This window comes from Bos javanicus, chromosome 18, assembly GCF_032452875.1.
Source record: "Bos javanicus breed banteng chromosome 18, ARS-OSU_banteng_1.0, whole genome shotgun sequence".
Lineage (NCBI taxonomy): Eukaryota > Metazoa > Chordata > Mammalia > Artiodactyla > Bovidae > Bos > Bos javanicus.
In genome coordinates, this window is record NC_083885.1 from 13,617,261 (window position 1) to 13,637,704 (window position 20,444).

Here is a 20,444-nt window from a genome sequence, read left to right on the forward strand (position 1 = left end):
GGCGTGGTGGAGAGTGTGGCTGGGCAGTTCACCGTCTTCCAGGACAAGCGAGGACCACCCTGAGGAGTTGGGAGCAGGACTCTGGGTGGTGGGTGAGGAGGCGTCCAGTGCAGTTGAGCCAGCCCGTCCTCCTCGAGAGGCACGTAGGGCCCAGAGCAGCCCCAGCCCACTCGCCTGTGGGTTGCTTCTAATGAAAGTGGGCCCAGACTAGACTTTGCTATCAGCTCTGAGAAGTTTTTTTTTTATTCTCTTGGGTCCCCAGAGCATAGAAGCCAGTGGACTGCTGCCAACTCAGTTGGCATTTTTAGATTCAGATTTTTCAGATTCTATACCTGAATGAGATTCTTTAAATAAATTCAAGAGAAAAGAAGACAAAGAAAACCTTTTTCTTTGATGCTCAAGCTTAATTATAAGAAACACACCTGTGAGGTTACCTGGGTGGTGTGTCATCCAGCGGTGCTGTTCTGCTAGGGAGAAGGAAAGTGGCCTTGAATTCTCAGGTGGGTGCGTTTTTCCTTTCTTGTGAGTGTACCACACTTTGGGATTTACTCATCGTGATTCTAGGCATAGCAGTGTGAGGCTCTAACACTGAAGCCATGTTGCGTTGGCACTGGAAGTGGCGGACCTGAGGCTTCCTTTGCTGAGCTTCGTGACTCAGTATGTGACAGCTTGTCCGTCCTTCATGCGTTGCCGTGAGCATTTCAAGATTGGCCTCCGTTGTGCTATGAGGCCTGGAGGGATCAAGTGTGTGTTCAAGGATGTTTATGTGGACTAGTGTAAAACACCCTTTCTGCACTTGTTTGAAGCCAAACGTTGGGCTTCCTCTGTGGCTCAGATGGTAAAGAATCTGCCAGCAATACAGAAGACCCATATTTGATCCCTGGGTCTGGAAGATCCCCTGGAGAAGGGAATGGCTGCCCATCCAATATTCTTGCCTGGAGAATCTCATGGACAGAGGAGCCTGATGGACTGTATAGTCCATGAGAGTTGCAAAGAGTTGGGCACAACCGAGTGACTTTGACTTGATGCCAGACACAGCCAGTTGAAGGATGTGCAGTAGTTAGGACTGAGCTGAGCCTGGGGTGCAGGCCCATTTAGGGTGCTGTCCTGGTGGGTGCCCACTGAGGGGCCAGCATGAGTGCCCCTGTGCAGTGCGGAACCCAGGGAGCAGTCCCTGGTGCCCAGCGAGGTCCTGTGGAGCCAGACTTCTCGAGAGCGACTCAAAGCCAGCTGGTTTGTGCTGGTTTGTTTTTTTGAACTGAACATACTGATTAACTAGAAAAATGCTTGTGTTTCCTTTAAAAGCAATCAACTTTTATTCTTTATTTTTTAATATATAAACGGTTTACTTATGTTTTTTGAGATGTAATGGACATATACCAGGTTTTTATTTTTAAAAGCTTAAGCATTTCTTATAAAGCTTTAATGTGTTCCTATAGTTTTTAAACATTTGTAATGAATCAGAGGTTTCTTTGCATACTCAAAACTAAAAATAGAAGTGTTTTTTTTTGTTTTTTTTTTTTGCCATACTGCGTGGGTTGCAGGATCTTAGTTCCCTATCAGGGATTGAACTGGATGAGTGATTATTTTGAGTTGTAAAAGGATCAGTGTCAGCAGAGTGTAATGTAGATGAGAGGGAGGCAAACAGTGTTCCAAATGTTTTTCAGTATTCTGCCGTAACTCCCCCCATCACAGATGACAAAGTTGGGCATCGTCGTGTGAGCGGAAATAATGCCTGACTGGACTGCCTCACCCGGGTGCTGACCACGATAATCAATCGACAATCTATAATAGGAAGAGAGGAAATCTTATCTGAACCAAACTGAGGACTAGCCCAGAAGACAGCCTCTCAGATTACTCTGAGGAACTGCTCTGAAGAAGAAAAGCACAGTTTTAAATCTTATCAGAGCAGAGAGCATCAGACAAGTCAGGGATTCGCTCCTTCAAGGTTTCAGAGCAGCAGACCAGCATGCACACACACTCTGGCACTTAGGGGAGGAGGGAAGGCAGGCTTATCCTGGAAGGAGACCAGCACTGGTGTCTGGGGAGGAAGACCTCTCGTCTTCAACACAGGTGTTCTCTACTGGCCGTCAGGGTGCCCTTTTATGAAGAATTAAAGCAGGCTGCTGCTGCTAAGTCGCTTCAGTTGTGTCCGACTGTATGCCTCCATAGATGGCAGCCCACCAGGCTCCTCTGTCCCTGGGATTCTCCAGGCAAGAGTACTGGAGTGGGTTGCCATTGCCTTCTCCAAGGCATGCACGCATGCTAAGTCGCTTCAGTCGTGTCCGACTCTGTGTGACCGCATGGACCAGCAGCCCACCAGACTCCTCTGTCCTCTTGTCTTCTTTAGGCAAGAGTACTGGAGTGGGTTGCCATTTCCTTCTCCAATTAAGGCAGGCGGTGGGCCACAGACAGGCTGTTTTGTTAGTCACAGTGACTCAGGTATAGGCCAGAATGATTCCCACAGCTGAGTGTGTGAGTGTTGCTTTCACCCCAGGTCGAGGGCGGCAGGTCCCGGTGACCCTTGGTGCCGTGTGTGGTTTCGGTCCTGAAGGTAGGGGATGGGGTTTGAGGTAGACACCGCAGCCTGGCCTCCCCAGGCCTATGTGGTGAGAACTCTCTGGAGGACTCGGCCTTTGGACACTGAAGTTACCTAGCTTGTCTGTGGGAGGTTTGAAGCTTCTGCCCAGACGGCAGTGCCCTCGGCCTGTGTGGAGGCACAGTTGTGGACACTCAAGCACAGCCTCCTGTCCTGGGACTCAGCCCCACCCTAGAGCATCTGCTGTGGATAGCAGCTGAACTCCTCTCCTGGGTGTTTGCTTGGAGAACGCATGGTCAGGGCCTGCCTACTTTCTCCTTGCTCCCTGGAGACTGGAAATAAGGGGCGACTGTGCTGCTCACATAGACCTGATCTTCCCAGGAACCCCATTCTAGGAGCCTAAGGAACGCTGGTGGGTTTAACCCCTGCCTGCCAACCCCAGCCATGCCCATGGCTGCTTGTCCACTGATGGCGGCCAGTATCCATTCAAACAGTGGTCACTTGGTGGGACTGACGAGTTGTTTTAGGACAGCAGCTCAGGACCTTCTGACCTGCTTGCAAAGCAGTGTCCTGACACTGAGGGAAAGTTGGGGGCCACTTTGTAAGTGTAATTGGAAAATGCTTGCCAGTACACCTCTGAAAGCTGAAGACATTTGGTTTCAAATCCATCAAAACAAAGTGATTAAAATCCCCAGTATTGCAAGGTGAGTGGTAGCAGTCATTGAAATAGGATTATTTCTCTTCTCCACCAGCAAGTGGCAAAGGACATGAGAGATTCTCGGTTTTGAATCCAGGCTCCGTTGCCTGTGAGTGGTGAGACCTCAGGCAGGTTCTACCCTTTTTAAACATCAATTTCTTCAACAGTAAAGGGGAATAAAAATCATAAGGGAGGGTTGCTATGAGGGGTAACCCGGGAGGCGAGAAGTCACTAGTATTAATGCTCGTCGTTCGGCGAGCGTCCAGCGTCAGCCAGCCTCGCGCTTGCTGAGGCGCCAGCTCAGGAAGCAGGCTGCCCTGAGTGAGGGCGGCGTCCTGGCCTGTGCTGCAGGCCTTGTGTCTCTGGACGCCTGCTCTGTTCTTGTCACCGTGCAGACCAGCTGCACGAGCCTGGGAACACCACCGGGATCTGAGGCTGCTCCTCGACCACACAGGACTGCCGGTATCCTGGGCGTCCCTCTGAGCGCTAGGATACGACACTGAACAGAGCAGACGCACAGCACAGAGGCTGTGGGGGAGGCCCAGGCGGCCGCAGCAGGACCAGGGCTGCTGTGCTTGGTGTTGTGTGAAACCTGCGCACCCATCCGAATCACCCAGAGAAGTTGTTAAAAAAAACAAGAATCTGAGGTTCAGGGAGTTGTGGGGTACAGATCCGGCTCACAGACTTTGGTCAGGAAGGTTGGCTCTGCTGCTCAAGGACTTGGACTCGAACCTGACTTTACCACTGAGTAACCGTGTGGCCGTGGACTGGATGTCTGCCTCTCTGTGCAGGGAAGGTACTGCAGTGCCTGCTGCCCATCAGGGGTGAGGGTGGGGCCTCCTTTCAGGCGGGGTTCTGGGCTACTCCTACCCATGGGGAGCAGCCCTCCTGTGAATGCCCTGAAGAGCAGTGGGGGTCCTGCACTCACAGTCACTCTCCGGCAGGGTGGCGGCCCTCCGTCACATGCTGTGGGATGAATGAGAGTATACTTAGGCAAGAGTACTCAACTAGTAACTAGTGTAATCTTAAAACTGGGTGAGAATGTCCAGCTTGCAAATTAGCCTAATCTTAGAATTAAAACAATCAGGGTGGTCTCTGGGTCTAGCCATTTCCCACTTGGTTAAGTTTTCATTTAACAGGAACTTTAAAAGCAGACATACAGTTCTAGGTAAAGATATAGTAATGGTTTAAGACTGTGAGGGAATGAATTGAACACGTAAAGCTTTAAAACCAGAATAACCCAGGGGTAGATAAATTGATCAATGAAACTGACTTGAGAGCCCAGAGTTAGACCAACACAAACATGCCAGCTAGATTTTGACAAAGCTGCATAAGCAGTTTGATGGAGGAAGGACAGCTTTTTGAATAAATGGTATTGGAGCAGTTGGCGTCCACGGGAAAGATGAAAGAAATGTACCTTGGTGGAAACCTCACCTTGAAAAAAAATTAATTCAGAGTGGATTACAGCTTTCAAGGTAAAATGTAAAGCTCCAGAATTTTGGGATAAAGACAGGAGAAAACCTTTGAGACCTAGAGCTAGGCAGGGAACTTTTGAGACTTCATACCAAAAGAACCATCCATGAAAAAAAGAAGATAAATTAGATGTGATCAAGATTAAAAGTTTATGTTCCATGAAGGACCTGTTGGGAGCTGAAAAGACAGGCTGCCGATTAGGAGAAGCTATTTTTAAACCACGCATCTGATAAAAAATTAGTGGAATGTCCAGGGTAAAGACCTCTCGAAACTCAACAGTGAAAAGCCAGCCAATCCAGTTGGACAGTTGGGCAAAAAGCAGAAACTGGCATCTCACTAGAGAGGAGGTGTGGATGGTGAGTAAGCACATGGAGAGCCACTGAGCAGCGTCAGCCAGCAGGGAAACGTGGCGAGGAGACCGCAGAGCTCCCCAGGGACCCTCCCGACGCCAGCGAGTGTGGCGCCCCTGGGCCTCCCACCGCCGCTGTGGGCGGGTGGACGGGGCCACCACTCTGCTGCAGGGCAGCGGTGGGGGGGGTGTTCCTCCAAGCTAACCTGTCCTCACCATGTGGCCCAGCAAGCACATCCTCGGGCACTTAGCCCAGAGAAGTGGAAACTTAGGTTCACACAGAACCTCCACACAAGTGTCCATGGCAACTTTATGTGTAATAACCAAAGCCCACAGACACCCCGAGAGCCCCTGTCTGGGTGAAAGGTTGAACAAGCGTGCGTGCCCCAGGCATACACTCGGGCCCAGGCTTACGCCCTACACGGCATTGGCTGACACAGCCATGGGGGTGGCCAGGCACGTGTGCGTGCAGTCTGTGGGGCAGGAGGACGGGGAGGGGGTTCATCTCCAGCAGGGACTCCGCAGGCAGGAGCTGTTTGGCCTCTCCAAGACCAGGGAAAGCCTGAACTTCTTTTACAGATCTCTCCTGATCAGGGCAGGCCCACCCAGGATGATCTGTTCCTTGATTAATCTAATGCCAATAAGCTGGGCCTTTTAATCACCTCTCAGCCCCCTTCCCATTAGCCCCCCAGGTTGTGTCTGGCTTGGTCCCTGGGGCTGTGACTGCACCTCGGCAGGATGCTCACGTGCAGTGACACTTGCTCCTCAGGATAACTACTGCCTCCTTCTTGGTGTCATGTGGATGTTGCATAGTTTCTGAAAACCAGAGTATTATTTTGTACAGTTTGAGGTTGACATAACTCCATTAGTGGAAAGGGTATATTGTCTGGCACGTTAATGTTGATATTTAAAAACAGACTGATTCATTGCTTTCTTAAGTGTTTCCGTTATAATCCAAATACAGTCATCCTTAAAAAAAATCCCATGAATAAGCTTTAGACAGTCAAATTTTACATCGTCCCTTTTGCTTTTTTGGTCTTTCATTCCCATTTCATTTTCTTCACAAAATTTTATCCTGTGAACCAGGTTGTTACACGCCTTAGTAACGGAAATACAGATAGAACTTGAAGCTGAAAATTGTATTTCTTGTAACCATATGGCCTGAAGGTTTTTTTTTTTTTAATTTTAATCTCTTCTGGATTGAGAACTCTCTCTAGTTATTAGTTCGCAGTTGAGGAAAACCATGCAAATTACTACTAGTTTACAACTAACTCTTAACAATGCAGTATTGTGAATGTACCCCCCCTACCCACCCCCCTCCCGCCCCGAGATGGATGGGGCTTTAGTGTGAGTTACTTCCTGAATCTCTGGCTGGCTTGAGTGATCCATCACTTAAAATGAAGCAGGGCTCAGCGCTTCTGTTTCTGTCTTCAGGTTTGACAGCTCTGAGTCCTGAGAAGCTTTGTGTAGGTCAGGGTGTGGGGGTGGAGGCTCCTCACCGCCTCCCCCGAGTGCCAGTGGCCTCGGCAGCCCGTCACTGCAGGTTATGTGCAGCTCTGGGCGCTGAAACCGGCAGTCATGGTTTCACGTGCGCTTCGTGGAAGGCAGGTGGTGAGGAGGGACCCCCGCAGGGCACCTCCTATCTCACGTCTGGGTGGACGGGGCTCCTTGGTGTGGTTGAGGGGAGGCTTTGTGAAAGTGAGCAACCACGTTGGCCAGAGGTGCTGTCCCAGGGGTCATCTTTAGGACGTCGTACCTTCTGGAAGGAGGGCCTCAGGGAGTTGAGTCACTGAGGGCCCTGCACACCTACGGAGCCAGGTGCCCCCTGGGCTGGCTTTGCTCCAGCTTGAAGTGGTTGCCTCACACCAGCGTTCTCTCCACCTTGAGGTCCTGTGGGAAGCAGAGGCCCGTTTAGTCAGCGACTCTACCAGACATTGGTGTGAACCCGTTTTAACCTGTTGTTTGTGGCTTACCTCTCAGCCCGTGAAAGGGCTCACACACCACTGGGGTGAGGGGATGAATGTCTCTGTGTGGGGACCTGGGTGACACCAGCCTTCTGGGAACACACTTGGGAAAATACCGTCTCCTGTTTTGACACGAGTCGCTGAGGCCGTCACATAGGAGCCCATACATGTCACCTCAGTACCTGGACACCTGTGATGCGGACCTGTGGGTGGGTTGTCAGGGCCTGGGGGGTTACCTCCGGTGTCACTGACAATTGAGTAGAATAACTAAGAAGATGATAATGGCTGTGAGTGGAATGCAGTGACTGTGTTTTTATTTTAGGAGAACACCCCATGGTCCTATGATTCACTGTGTCAAATGGCAGGAAATGGTACCATTTGTGCTTCTGATTTTGGGGGTGTTGACAGTGTGTGGCTGGGATGGGGGGGTGGGGTTCTCATGGGTGCTTTTGGGTATGTGAGTGCTCCGCCTGTAAAAACAGGGTCTTCCCAGCGCTGATTTTTGGGGGGTGAGGTCTAGGGATGACGTTCTTCCTGGGTGACATAGCTGTGCATCCCAACCACCTGTTCTTTCTGCACAAGGCGTGCCGAGGATTGGAGGTCTCAGGAGCAAGAAGTCTCCATGACTGTGTCTCCCACATGTTTAAACACACATTTCCCCCGAGAAACAGCCCGTCAGGGCACAGTTCTTTGAGCATGATTTTCTTCAAAGCACAGCCTCCGGCCTTGGGCTGTGGGTCCTGCACTGGCCTGGCAGAACCCAGCGGTCAGTGCTGTGCAGTCACCCCCGGCCCCTGCCTCAAAGGTTTGCCCCTTTGCGCACAGCACTCTCACCTGGCAAGGGACCGAAAGCCTAGATTTCAGAAGGGAATTCCCTGACTGTCGAGTGACAGCTGTGACACCCATCTCTTCTCCGTAAAGATGTGAACATTCCTAAGCCACTTCTCCTGCCGGTACCAACAAGGAGCAGGCTTAGACTCTGTCAAGAAGCCCCCCACTGCCCCAGCTGGCCCTCTGCCGGTGTTGCTCATGTACGTCGGGGGGCCCTGTTGGGCCTCCCCTGCTCGGAGCAGGGCAGGGACGTTGACTGTTGATGACTCTGCTCTCACCATGAACGCTGTTGTGTTAAGGTCTTCTTTTCTCTGTGATTCTTTTGTTCCCTAGCGTCGTCCCCCAGACTACAGTAATTCTCAACAGTGATCGGCAGAACGCCGTTGTAGCCAAGATGGAAGACCCCCTGAGCGGCAGGGCACCGGAGCCCCTGGAAAATGTCATTAGCAAGTCAGTAGCACGACCCCCACCTCTCACCACCACCGCCGGGCCCCGGGGACGGGGCGGCGTCCGGGTCGCTCGTGTCGTCGGGCCCTGTGTGCTCACTGTGGTCCGCGCACCCTGTCCTCTCACCTCACTCCCATCTGTCTGTCTGTCTGTCCGAGCATGTCGGGTCGGCGGACACCCCGTCTCATTGGCAAAGTGGTGGAGGCATTTAGAGGTGGTGCCTTCTCCACTCCTTTCTCTCTGGAGACGCTTCGGCTGTAACCTGAAGCTGAGGCGAGGGTGCGTGGCGGGCATCTTTGCCCCTCAGGTACGGGCCCCCCCTCCCCGTGGCGTTGGCCCCGCCACGCTGCTTCCCAGCGAGTCTCTCAGGCCCTCCTGCAGCAGTCCTGCTTCTTCCTTGTGGCCCAGGCCCCCAGGAGCCTGGCCAAGGGAGGTGGGTGCAGACACGGGGCCAAGGCCACGGAGCAGGCAGCCCATGAGACGGGCCTGGCGAGGGTGGCGGTCATGGCAGGTTGGGAGCATTTAGTGAGGTCCAGCCCTGGGATGGACCCCCTTCCCCGGGATGGAGCCCCCTCGAGCAGGGACATCTCACTGCTTCCCCTCTCTGGGTGCAGCAGTCTCTTAAAGGAAGTCGAAGGGTCACGTGTCTCCAGATAAATTTTTTTTTTATTTTGAGCACGTTTTGGAGCTGTGGTGGTCTGGTTTCCTGGTGGTGTCTCACTGTTCCGTATCAGGGTCCCTTGTGGTGGTGAGAGGGTCCCCCAGGAGGCTCTTGACTGGCTTTGTTAGCCCACTCGAGCAGCTTCTGTCAGCGGGAGACCGTTGGGAGCGAGAGCTGCATCCTCCCGGGACGTCTTGTTCAGAATGTCCCGGGACGGAGCAGTTTGAGGCTGTCATCTGAGTCTGTAGACGCTTTCCAAGAAGTCGCTGTGACCCGGACGGCAGTGCTATGCAGGGTGCCCTCTGTGACGGGAGGCCGTGTGCTCGGCCTCGAGTCACAGCCTGTTGTGATTTCACTTCCTTAAAACGTTTCGAGTTTCGTGCAGTTTCTTGGAGCCGCAGACTGCTTCCTGCTGTTAACGTGAGCAGAAAGAGCTGCGGGAAGGCTGGTGGCTCAGTGCGCGTGCCGGGGTACGTCTCTCCGAGGCGTGCGGGGGAGCGTGCGTGCGGAACTGTCTCCACGTGCTGCCGTGCTTCTCTCACCACGCTGCTGGTGTCTCTGTTTCCGCGCAGCGCGGTGCCCGGGCGTCGGCAGAACACCATCGTGGTGAAGGTGCCAGGTCAGGAGGACAGCCACAACGAGGATGGAGAGAGCGGGTCCGAGGCCAGCGACTCCATCTCCAACTGTGGGCAGTCAGGAAGCCAGAACATCGGCAACAACGTCACCCTCATCACCCTGAACTCGGAAGGTGCGTCCTCTCCGCACGTGAGGTAACGGGTGTGCAGTGGCCCTTGAACAGCTGGAGCCGCAGGGCCTGCGACACACGGACTGTTCACTCGTGACCATGGAGGGGGATGACTGGCAGTGATGTGTGAATTTCTGACCAGATGGAGAGTGAAATCCCCACAGGGCTCAGGTTTTTTCCCCCATTGTTTAGAAAAGTAATATATATTTATTGCTTTTGAAAGATGATAAAATATAAAAATGACGAAGTGAGAATAACTGGAAACATTTCTGGTCCAGAGAGCTCTATAAATCACATACTCTATTTACCATCCTGTAACTTGCTTCTCCCCACTGCATGGTAGGAATCTCTCCATGTTAATACTGATTTACAAAATCGTTTTCAGTCAGTTTCACTAGCTGAATCTGGTTCTGGTGATGGGCAGTTGTGACTTGATAGCTGGTGGTCGGCTCACTTGTCTGACCACAGCTCTGTCCTTTGTCTCTGATGAGGGTCAGGGTTCCATTCAGAGGGACTGTGTGTCCAGGTTGAGGCCATGCTGGGGGCTGTGCCGCCCCTGCCCAATGTGATGTAGGGGGACCGTCCTCTCTCCTGTGGGGTCTGGGGTCCACTCTCAACCTGGCCCTGGGTCTGGGAGGTGGCCTGGCTTGTGCTCCAGAGAGTTCCTGCCTCCTGGCAGCTCTGTCCTGCTCTCGAAGGTTGAGTTAACGTTTCCCAAACAGGCCTTACGACAGCGCCTGGAAAGACAGATGTGATTACTCGGCAGACGTAGCATCTGGTCACCAAGTTCTCAAGCTTGTAGTTTGTTAACTAGGGAGGGCTGGTGGGGTGTTTCTGCTCCTCTGTCCAAGTTGTTGATTTTTTCCTAAAAGTGTAGATTTTTCTACGGACAAAGATTGTCTCTTTTGAAAGACTTGTTACCACATTAAAATGTTGAAAACAAAGTTCTTTTCAACTCTAACACAAGTTGCAGGATTGAGATGTCAGAGTGGGCACAGGGAAAAGCTTTCCATTCCATGAAACTGACCATCTTAAAGCAGACGTGCTGGCAGGCTTTAGTCCGTTTACAGCATGCACAGCACCACTGTCCGAGTCCAGGGTGTTTTCCCCAGAGAGACCCCAGGGCAGGACCCCTTGCCCGGTCCTCCATCCCTCGGCCTCTGACCGGCTTCCTGCTGGTCGTGCAGGTTGCTGGTCGTGCAGGTTTCACCTGAGGGAAGCGGTAGCGCCCTCCTGTGGCCTGCACGAATGCTTCATTCTTCTTGCTGGCCGGGTGACGGCCCATCATGGAGACACGTGCTGTTTGTCCATCACTCATCGATGGACACTGGGGCTGTGCCCACTTTCTGAGTGTCGTGAGCAGTGCTGTTTTGCACGTCTGTGTGCAGGGTTCTGTGTGTGTTTTCATTTTTCTGGGGCTGATACCTGGGAGTGGAATCGCTGGGTCAGGGGCACTAGTCTCTGGCTCATTAGGTGTGAGGAAGAGAGGTGCTCCTGACTTCATCCTGGTGGAAAGCGAATGAAAATTACACTTGCAACAGTTGCAGAGAAAGTTCTTATTCTTCATCCATGTGGGTTTTGGGTAAATAACCTCCCTAGATCTGGCTACTTACTTTAGACCTAATTTGTTTGGTTTAATGGCATCAGCTCCAAACATGACATGGGGTCAGTTGGGGGAGTCTGGGATTATCATAAAAACAGATGTTGTCTATTATTAATGTGGTATGATTAATGTGAAATATATTTCAGTGGGGGAAGCTACAGACTGAGTCAGATGTGAATGTACATAAAGGAATCACAGTTTGAGCTTCTTAGTATTAACATCTATAGGGAAAAAGCACAGGTTTTCTAGGGGTCTGAGTAGGAGGTTACCCCTGTTCTCTGGAAGGCCCCCGCAGTTGCAGCGTCCTGAGTGTTGGGTTGAGTGTCCTCGGTTAGCCTGGGGTTTGTGAAGATGGAGCAGAGATGGCGCGTGCACCTAAGGGGCTGCTGTGACGAGGACGCAGGAGAGGAGCAGCGCGGGGACGGGTCCTGTGCAGCTGCCACAGGCCGTCTGGTCAGCATCCCGAGCGACTCGGATGCTCTGAGCGGGGCATTAGCTGTTTCCCTGACACACCCTCCCTGGACTGACCCGCCAGGCCTGGGGAGTGCCTATCGGAGAAGTGGCATTAGCTCGTAGGCACTGAGGGGCCAGAGTCCTCTTCCTTCTGATAAGAGCCCAGGGCTGCACTGGACACATGCTCTGATCTTCTTACCAGAGTACTTCTGTGCCTCACTGCAGAGAACCACGGATTTTCAGAATGGTTCTTTCTTAGAAATCCCACATGGTCTGCGTGGGTTGGCATGCCGTGCTGTTCCCTGATAGATCTGGAGGTGTCAGGGGTTTACTGTGTCTTAATTTGGCACTTTTGGCTGCCGCAGCACCGGCTCCATTTGAATCAGAGGGAAGTGCTAGCTGGGAGAGGGGCGGTGAGCCGTAGGCTTACTCCTTAGCTCCTGCCCTCCACCCCGCCCCTGGCAGAGAGAGGTCGTAGTTCACTCCTGTCTTTGGTTAAGTACTGACAGTATGTGTACAGGTTTTGGTCTCTTAGTTCAGCGACTAAGCTGGTGAGCTGAGTTGAGGAAACAGACTAGCCAGCATGGACTGAAAATGGGATCTCTTCATTAATGAAGGGATTTCATTAGATTCTTAATGATGAGTTTTAATTCTTTCTGTTTATGCATTTGATAATTCTTACAGAGCTGGACTGATCCTGCATATAAGATATTTGGAACTTGCTTTCAGTAGAGAAGTACCTTAATGAAAACTGAATTATTGTCAGAAATCAGCCTGTGCATGTCACAAAGCCCCAAGTCAGTGAAATGATTTTATGCACCTTCCTGGGGTATGCTGGGGCAGGGTTGTGGCAGGGAAGTGGAGCCTGGAAGGAGCAGGTGGTTCGGGAGCCTTGAAGAAAGGTGTAATACCTTCACTCAGAAGGACTCGGGTTGGCATAGGATACGAAGGGTAGTATGTGGTTGTGCTGGGAGGCAGCCCATGAAGCAGATTCTGGAAACCTCTCCGAGCCCCTTCCCAGGCCCCTCGGTACCCCCACAGCCTACATGTCACACGCAGAGAAATTCACGAGCAGCTGGGGCAGCCTGTCTGAAAGCCTGGTGGAAGTGCAGCCCAGCACCCACTCATGACACAGGGTGTCCTCTGAGGCTGGCCTGGAGAGGCTAGAGGCCTGCCTTGAGGACCTGACCTCCCGTGACCTTCCTCAGCTCCTGCATGGTCACCCATGCACCCTGAAGCCTGTAGTGAATGGGGAAGGTTGCCCTCTCTCAGCTTGTTCACCATCCTTTAACTGGAGACTGAAATGTGTCCCCAGTCCCCTTTTGTGGCTGCAGAGATTTGAGCCAGTCATCAGTGAGGGTTGAGGGGGACTGGAGCCCAGGGTATCTGGGGGACCTTTCCGTCCATCACAGCCACTTGGACAGGACTTAGAGGCTTCTGGGACCCCATGGGTGAGCCCCTGGCATATTTGGAGAGAGTTCGGGTGATGGGCTGGGTTTGGCTGGGAGATGGCATCTGGAGTGGTTGGTGGCCTCCCAGCCTGCATGAGGCATGGGCAGGGTGTGCAGGTCACAGTCCATGGATTCGGGGGTTGCCCTTTGCTTTGGAGGCGGGGTGACGCCTCGTGGGGCATTTTCTCAGAGTCCCTGAGTTGCAGTAATGCATGTGAAGTCCTGGCTTGCAGGAGGCACAGGTTAGAGACCATCCTGTCCACCCTACATGATCAGCTTTGCACTTGAAGAAGAGGGATGCAGGGGTGCGCACGCCTCGGTCCAGGGACAGTCTCCCTGGTGTTGGCTGACGTGTCGGGGTGTGTGCCACCAGCTCAGGAGGTGGGCCTTTGTATTCACATGATGTACACATGTGTATGCGTGTATATACACATGTATGTGTGCACGTCAGCGGGTGGGGAGGTGGGGACACAGCTGGCTGCTTTCTCTGCTTCGGCTCGACACCCTTGAGAATGCAGTCATCCTCTTTAATTCATTGCTTTCTCCTCATTTCATTTTCCTGGAACTAAAATAGAGCCTCGAAACACATATTTGTATTTGAGCTATTTGAGTGGTTAGAAAGTTCAAGTTACTGGCTGAAGGGTTTTCTTCAAATAGGTTTTTCAGAAGTGTCAGTTAATTTAATTAAAGATTTAAATGATTGGAGTAGAAAGCAAGTTTATTTTTCTTAAAATCCAACTGGTAGTTTTTAAATAGAGCTACTAGAATCTATTGTTTCAGCTGCCAAAACTGGACCAAGCTATTTTAGCAAAATAAATATATTCTTTTTGAATTGTCAAAAGGCAGATTTCTCAAATATTTATGTGGGCAGGTGCTCCATCTTATTTTACATTTAAAAGGCACGGTTCATTGTCACTGTCAGGCTAGGCTCTGGCCCCCGTGTCGGGCCAGAGGTGAGACAGGGCTGTGTCGACAGTTGTGACCGGTGCCCCGGGTGAGGACAGAGCATCTGGGCCAGGGAACGTGGAGGGTGCTGTGTCCTCTACTCGTGTAGGAGCTTGAAGTGACGTCTTTCATCCTCCAGAGTGTGCTGGTAACTGCCCTGAGGCCCATGTGCCACCTCTGGGGCTGGGGCCACGTGTCAGCAGGGAGCTGGGTGAGGAAACAGCCCTCGTGGGTCCAGGATTTGTGCTCGCGGCCTCGCGCCCGTGCTCACGGTGGCCGTTTGGTCACTTCCTTGCCGTGTTCTCCCATGCTCGCGTCTGCCACAGGGTTCCCAGAGCTCATCTGTGAAGCCTGGGTAGTTTCCATCAGGCAGCATGATGGGTGCTTACTGTTTACATAGAAAACCAGGATTAGTTTTGGTTTGGAAACTTGTTCATCCACTGGACATGGTGTTTTGCCTTCCTGAGAATTCAGTTTCATAGATGAGATCACTTCCTCGTTTCTCCTTCTCAGATCAGCTGGACAGTGTCTGCCTCTTGCCCTCTGTGTCCTGTGTCTCTGTGTGTGGAGAATAGTGTGGTGTGGCCCCGGCCTGTTTCCTCCGTCATCACTGGAGCCTGGTGGCTCCTGGTGGGTGGCGTCTGGAAGAATGGCAGCAGGGCCAGGTCCAGGGCTTGGACAGGTGGGCGCTCCTAGCACCGGCCTGGGGCACCAGAGGACCTCTCGCTGAGGGCTTTCGGCACCGGTTCCCTCCCTTCCCCAGCCTCTGGTCTGCGGGTCCAGCAGGGACGAACACGGCGCGCACACAGGCTCTGGGGAGCCAAGTAGGGGTATGTGTACAGGCAGCCCCCCAGGGAAGCTGATGTCAGTTGGAGTCTGTGATGGAGAAGCCGAGTCAGAACACCCCTGCCAGCGCCCCGTTCTGACCCACCTGGTGTCCCGCCTCCTCTACACACAGGTGTGGCATCACTTTGACATGATGTTGACTCACGGTTTGGAAAATGACACTGAACTCTTGTCCAGTGTTTGCTTTAAAAGAATTCATAATACTTGTTCCTGAGAAAAACTACAGGGTCTTTGGCGGTGTGGAGGTTGGGGTTGAAGCCTGCAGCCCGATGTCCTTGCACCAGCCTGCAGGGCGCCTTCCTGCAGTGACCCCTCCAATTCTCTCCCCGCTTCCCTCGCCCGTCCTGCCCCTACTTGCTTCGTGGCCGCATGGCTGCAGGTGGAGGGAAGTCCTTCCACTCTGGTGTCGTTAAGCCTGTCATTCTAGGTTCACTGAGGGTTTAGATCTTGAGCATTAGACCCAGTGCCGGGCATAGAGTTGCCACTCTCTGTAGGTAAGTTAATAAACTCACTGGGAGCTGGTGCCTTTGGGGCATTCCAGCAGTGCCTGAGCCAGTGCCTCTAGAAGTCCCTTCGCATCACATTTGGATCATGTGTCCACTTGCTTTTTCTGTGGTTAGGTAAATGCCACAGGTGGCTGATGGCAGAAAGCTGCTCCTGGCTCCCCCTCTTTGCTTCCAAACCAGCCTGTTCCTGAGAAGTGGTTCTTCTTACTCATCTCTTACTCTGAGTTCCAAAAGTCAGACTTGTGATCTGTTTTCTGTCCTTAGCCAATGTCAGGAGCCAGCCTTCCTCACCCCTCTAGTGGCTGGCCAGCCCAGGGGTGACATGGTTGTCATGATGGGGCTGCTGAGCCTTGCCTGGTGTTCGAGGAAATTGCGTGATTCAGGAGCCTGGCCTGGAGAGGCCGCCCTCGCAGAGCAAAGCAGAGCGTGCAAGTTCCAGACAGCCGGCCTCTTGGCCTGTGCTCTTTTCCAGGCCTGTGGCAAAGCTGGGCGGGTTGGCTGCCCTTTGTGGGGCCATTTTTTGTGCATAGAGGCCAGAATGTAAATATCAGGACATTTCAAAATAAATTTCATGAGAAATCTTGAAACAGTGACAAGCCTGGCTGGAACATGACTTTAAGGCCCCTGGCCTGGCGATCCTTTGCAGGAAGCCGGGTCCCCCTGTGAGGTTTAACTCCCCCTCCTGTCACCGTGCCCCCAAGTGCAGGCGCTTTGAGGGGCCGCCTTGCGGCTCAACTTGCTTCCACATGAGGATCAGAAGGAGTGCTTGGAACGGCCACTGTGCGAGCAGCGTCAAGCATTCTCTTGATTTGCGTTCCTAAGTGGAGTTTCCTTCGGCTGAAAGATGAGGATTTTTAAAGCTGATGTTTGTTTGACAGCGTTAAGCCCTTTCACACACTTAGTCAATCCTGCAACTCCCGGGAGGCTGTGACAGACGGGGGGAGGCGTGTCGGGGACACTGGCCCCTGTCAGGGTGTAGCGTCGCCCCTCATTGCTGACGGAGCTGGCGGGGTGCTGCTGGGCTTGCAGACAGGTGGGCTCCTGCCTCCTGCCGGGAGGAGTGGGTGCCAGCCGCCCTGATGCCCTGCTGCCCCATTTCCTCCTTCGGTTTCTTGCCCGTCGCGAGAGCGTCCCTGGCTGCCTCACTGAGGTCGAGAGGGCAGGTCCTCCTGAGTGAGCTGAGCTCCAGACGCTCGCTCCCCAGGCTCCCCTCAAGGAAGCTGGGGGCGTGGGCACTGTGGGCCGCGGGGCTCACCCGGACCCCTCTGTCTTCCAGAGGACTACCCCAACGGCACGTGGCTGGGGGACGAGAATAACCCCGAGATGCGGGTGCGCTGCGCCATCATCCCCTCCGACATGCTGCACATCAGCACCAACTGCCGCACGGCCGAGAAGATGGCACTCACGCTGCTGGACTACCTCTTCCACCGCGAGGTGCAGGCCGTCTCCAACCTCTCAGGCCAGGGCAAGCACGGCAAGAAGCAGCTCGACCCCCTGACCATCTACGGCATCCGGTGTAAGTGCCACCCCTGGTCCCGCTGGGGGCGGGCACCGGGGGACCCCCAGAGGTGGGGTGGGCGGCTCTGGGTCAGAGCTGGTCAGGAGCGGGTGCCCCGCACACGTACACTTAGCTTACACTTAGCTTTCTTTTTTTAATTTTATGGCCACACTTCTTGGCATGTGGGGTTTTAGTTCCTCGATCAGGAATTGAACCCATGCCCCTTGCAGTGGAAGCGTGGAGTCTTAACCACTGGCCCACCAGGGAAGTCCCTGCAGTTTCTTTTTCAGACTTCTTCTGACTTCGGGCACGCCAGCCACCTCCTGGGTCAGGAACCCACTGTCACCACTGCCAGCCACATCCACTTCACTGTGGACAAGACTGGGTTTTACATTTTTTCTTTTTTTCTGATTATCAGAAGTATTTTCCTTGCTCGGTTTTTTCCGGGGGTGGGGAAAAAAATTAGCATTTGAATCACAAGCACTTCTTTGAGCGAGGGAGCAAAGTTACTGAGCGAGAAACATGCGGGATGCCAGCTTCTTCAGGCTTCCCCAGGGTTAACGGGCCCCCAGAAGCTGGGATGACCAGCCATACAGTTCACATGCTCTGTGCAAAAAGGAGCTCTTTATTGTAAACGTAAAGAAATTGGCCACGTTGTTGTGAGGCTTAGGATCTAAAGACAGAGCAGTTGCCTTTTCCCCATTGAATTGATAGAGCTGTAGCCTAGTTCTCAGGGCTTTACTGGTGAGTCACATAGGCATCTGCTCAGGCTGCAGGAGCCTTCTGGCTGATCTCATGAGACTAGAGATGAGGCTGGCATGCCCCCCGGGGCCCTGAGCGACAGGTCTTTGAAGACGGCTGTGAGGGGGACAACATGGAGAGACCCCCGTGCCGGGAGATGTGATTTAGCAGCACAGATGGGAATCACGTGTGCATGAGGACTGTTGTCAGGTTTTCCCGAGGCAGCCTGGGGCAGAGATGGTGTTGATGATGGTCCACAGGGACCCAGAGCCCCACTGACACTGGCCTCTCTGGTGTGTGACAGGCTGGCCGTGTCTGGGGCCATGAGGTTGAGACCATGGTTCTAGCAGAGCCCGTCTCCCTGGGAGGGCTGGGGGTGAGTCTGTCTTGTCTGTGGTGGAGGCTCACAGCCTGTGGCCCGTGGCCATCGTGGTTTGTAGCAGCACGAGTCAGGGTCTGTCATCACATGGCCGTGTGATCCTGTGTGTCTGTGTCTCTCTCCTCTCCTCCTGGCAGCCCTGTCCTGCTGCATTCAGAGCCCACTGAACTCCAGTGTGACCACTTCTGTGGTTAATTCCTCATGTCTGCAGCGACCTTGTGTCCAGGAGCATCACCACGTTCTGGGTCCTGGGCGTGGATGTGAACTTTGGGGCGCATTTCAGTACAGTGCTCAGGGCCTGGGTTCTTTGGAACCCCGGGTGATCAGGCTCCTCCAGGCCCAGCCCAGCACGCCTCTCTGGGGGCTAGGAGGAAGTCGTGGTCAGTGTGGGCTGGTGGGGGGAGGGAGCCTGTGAGAAGCAGAGGCAGGTGGGGCCCTGACTCTCAGGGCACCCTGGAGTGGGCTCTCCTCACACTCCAAGGGGCAGGGCGCCCGTGGCAGGGTGGGGCTTGCCTGCTGCAGTCCCCTGCGCCCCCACCAGCCGCTGAGGGGCTGGCTGGCTTGTCTGCTGCTGAGACCAAGCACTGAGACGGAGAGTCCTGAGGTGCTGGGGTGGGGAGGGGCTGCTGGGCTGTCTGTGGCCATTTCTTCTCTACATGGGTGGGCGCCAAATGCTTGAATTTTCAGGCTGGTTCTCACTCCTCGATGATAACTCAGCTTTGGAGCTGAAGTGAGGATAGTGGCGTTCTTATTTCATGAGGTTTTCTTAGGAGCATCAAATGACTTGAGATAAAATGCTTCAACAAGTGTGAAAAAGCAGTTAATTCAAAGTAATCTTTTTATCACTCATTATGGGAACTTCCCTCCTCCTTTCATTCAGCTGAGGTTGCTCAGAGCTGTCAGAAAAGATGAGGGACGCCTTTGGCAAAGTGAGAGGAAGCCCAGCTGTGGCGCCAGCCTTCGGTGCCCACCCCCGCCCCGCCCCGTATGGTTCCCGGGGCAGAGCCAAGCCCCTTGGTGAGGGGGCATCGGTGCTGCTGGTTCCTTCCTTAGTTTTTCTTGGCAGCCATCATGGGGGCATCTGCCATAGAGCTGGAGTCTTGAGTCACTGTTGGAAAGAACTATGTAATAAGATGTCTTAGAAGCTTCTAAAAATGCTTAGTGCAGAACTATGGAATGTGTATTTTTTCTTTAAAGGACATAAGCCAGGTTTTGAACTGGCAGGTTGGTTTTTACAAAGTCAAATTTAGGTATTAACGTTTTTGTTTGTTTCTTATATTTGTACACCTTCATGTGTCTTGTATATATTCTTTTCTGTTAGTAACAAGTTCTGAAAGTTTGCATAATCTTGTTGATCCCTCGAGGCATTTGGAAGGTGTTTTCCTTGCACAGAAGGCAGGAGGGGCTGGAGGGTGGTCTGCAGGGATTCGTCTGTATTGGAGCAGGCCCCTGACGAGGTGGTGGACATGCGTGTGGTCATCAGCTCTTTGCCTGTGTTTGGGCTCCTCTGCAACTGTAGTTGGTAGCTGGCTCTTCCTGTGACTGTACGACTGTACGACTGACCATATAGTGGTCAGTCCCCAGTGATTATACGATTGTAGTTCCAATAGTTGGATTCAGTCAGTGTTTGAGTTCTATTGTAACTGTGGCTGGTACTTGGGTTCTCTTGTCGCTCAAGTGAATAACTGGCTGGGACTTTGTGAGCTTGCCCTGCACTTAGAGCCATCCCTTGCATGGAGCCATCCCTCAGTAAATAGTGAGGGACGACTCTGGTTAGAGATGACCTGGAAACCAGCATGGAGGTGCCACGGCCCTGCCGATCCCCTAAACCCAGCCCTCCTTAACCCCGTTACTCTTTATCAGGATTACAGACATTTTGGTTGTCATTCTGTTTAGAGTTAAAAATGTCTTAGCTTGTGTTCACAAAAAGTCAAGAGGTGTTTTGACAAAAGAAAATATAGTTTACTTAAGAAAACAGACACTCCCTTTGTTTTGATTCTTCTAGGGTGTGTGGTCCCCATGGAGCAGATCTCAGATTTGGGGCATCAGTTTCTCTCTCAGCAGATACTCCAGACTTGGTGCTCTTAGCAGTCAAAACAGGAAGTTTTTCAGCTTAATCTTCTTATTAAATTTTTGGATTTCATCCACTTATTTTCTCTCTATTCAGTGGAGCTTTGTGACCAGCTAGACAGGAGGTCACCCTGGTGAAAAGCATTTCTTGTGGTTTGCACGTTCCTGACAGTTTCTTTCTGTCAGTCGAGCACAGGGAAGAGCTGAGGTGGTCCACTGAGAGATGGGTGGGCTGGCAGGGCAGGA

The 20,444-nt window shown here is 52.8% G+C and overlaps 1 protein-coding gene across 9 annotated transcripts in view; it reads left to right on the forward strand.

Moving 5' to 3' along the window:
- BANP (BTG3 associated nuclear protein) overlaps nt 1-20,444 on the forward strand; it is a 69,200-nt gene that overhangs the window by 27,368 nt on the left and 21,388 nt on the right. For 5 of the 9 annotated variants that reach the window (XM_061386974.1, XM_061386975.1, XM_061386977.1 and 2 more), the window contains exons 5-7: nt 8,187-8,303; nt 9,534-9,709; nt 16,787-17,026. In XM_061386974.1, the coding sequence (XP_061242958.1) occupies nt 8,187-8,303; nt 9,534-9,709; nt 16,787-17,026 (533 nt within the window). The remainder of the gene's footprint in view (nt 1-8,186; nt 8,304-9,533; nt 9,710-16,786; nt 17,027-20,444) is intronic. The other 4 variants (XM_061386976.1, XM_061386978.1, XM_061386980.1 and 1 more) reach the window with 1 other exon arrangement.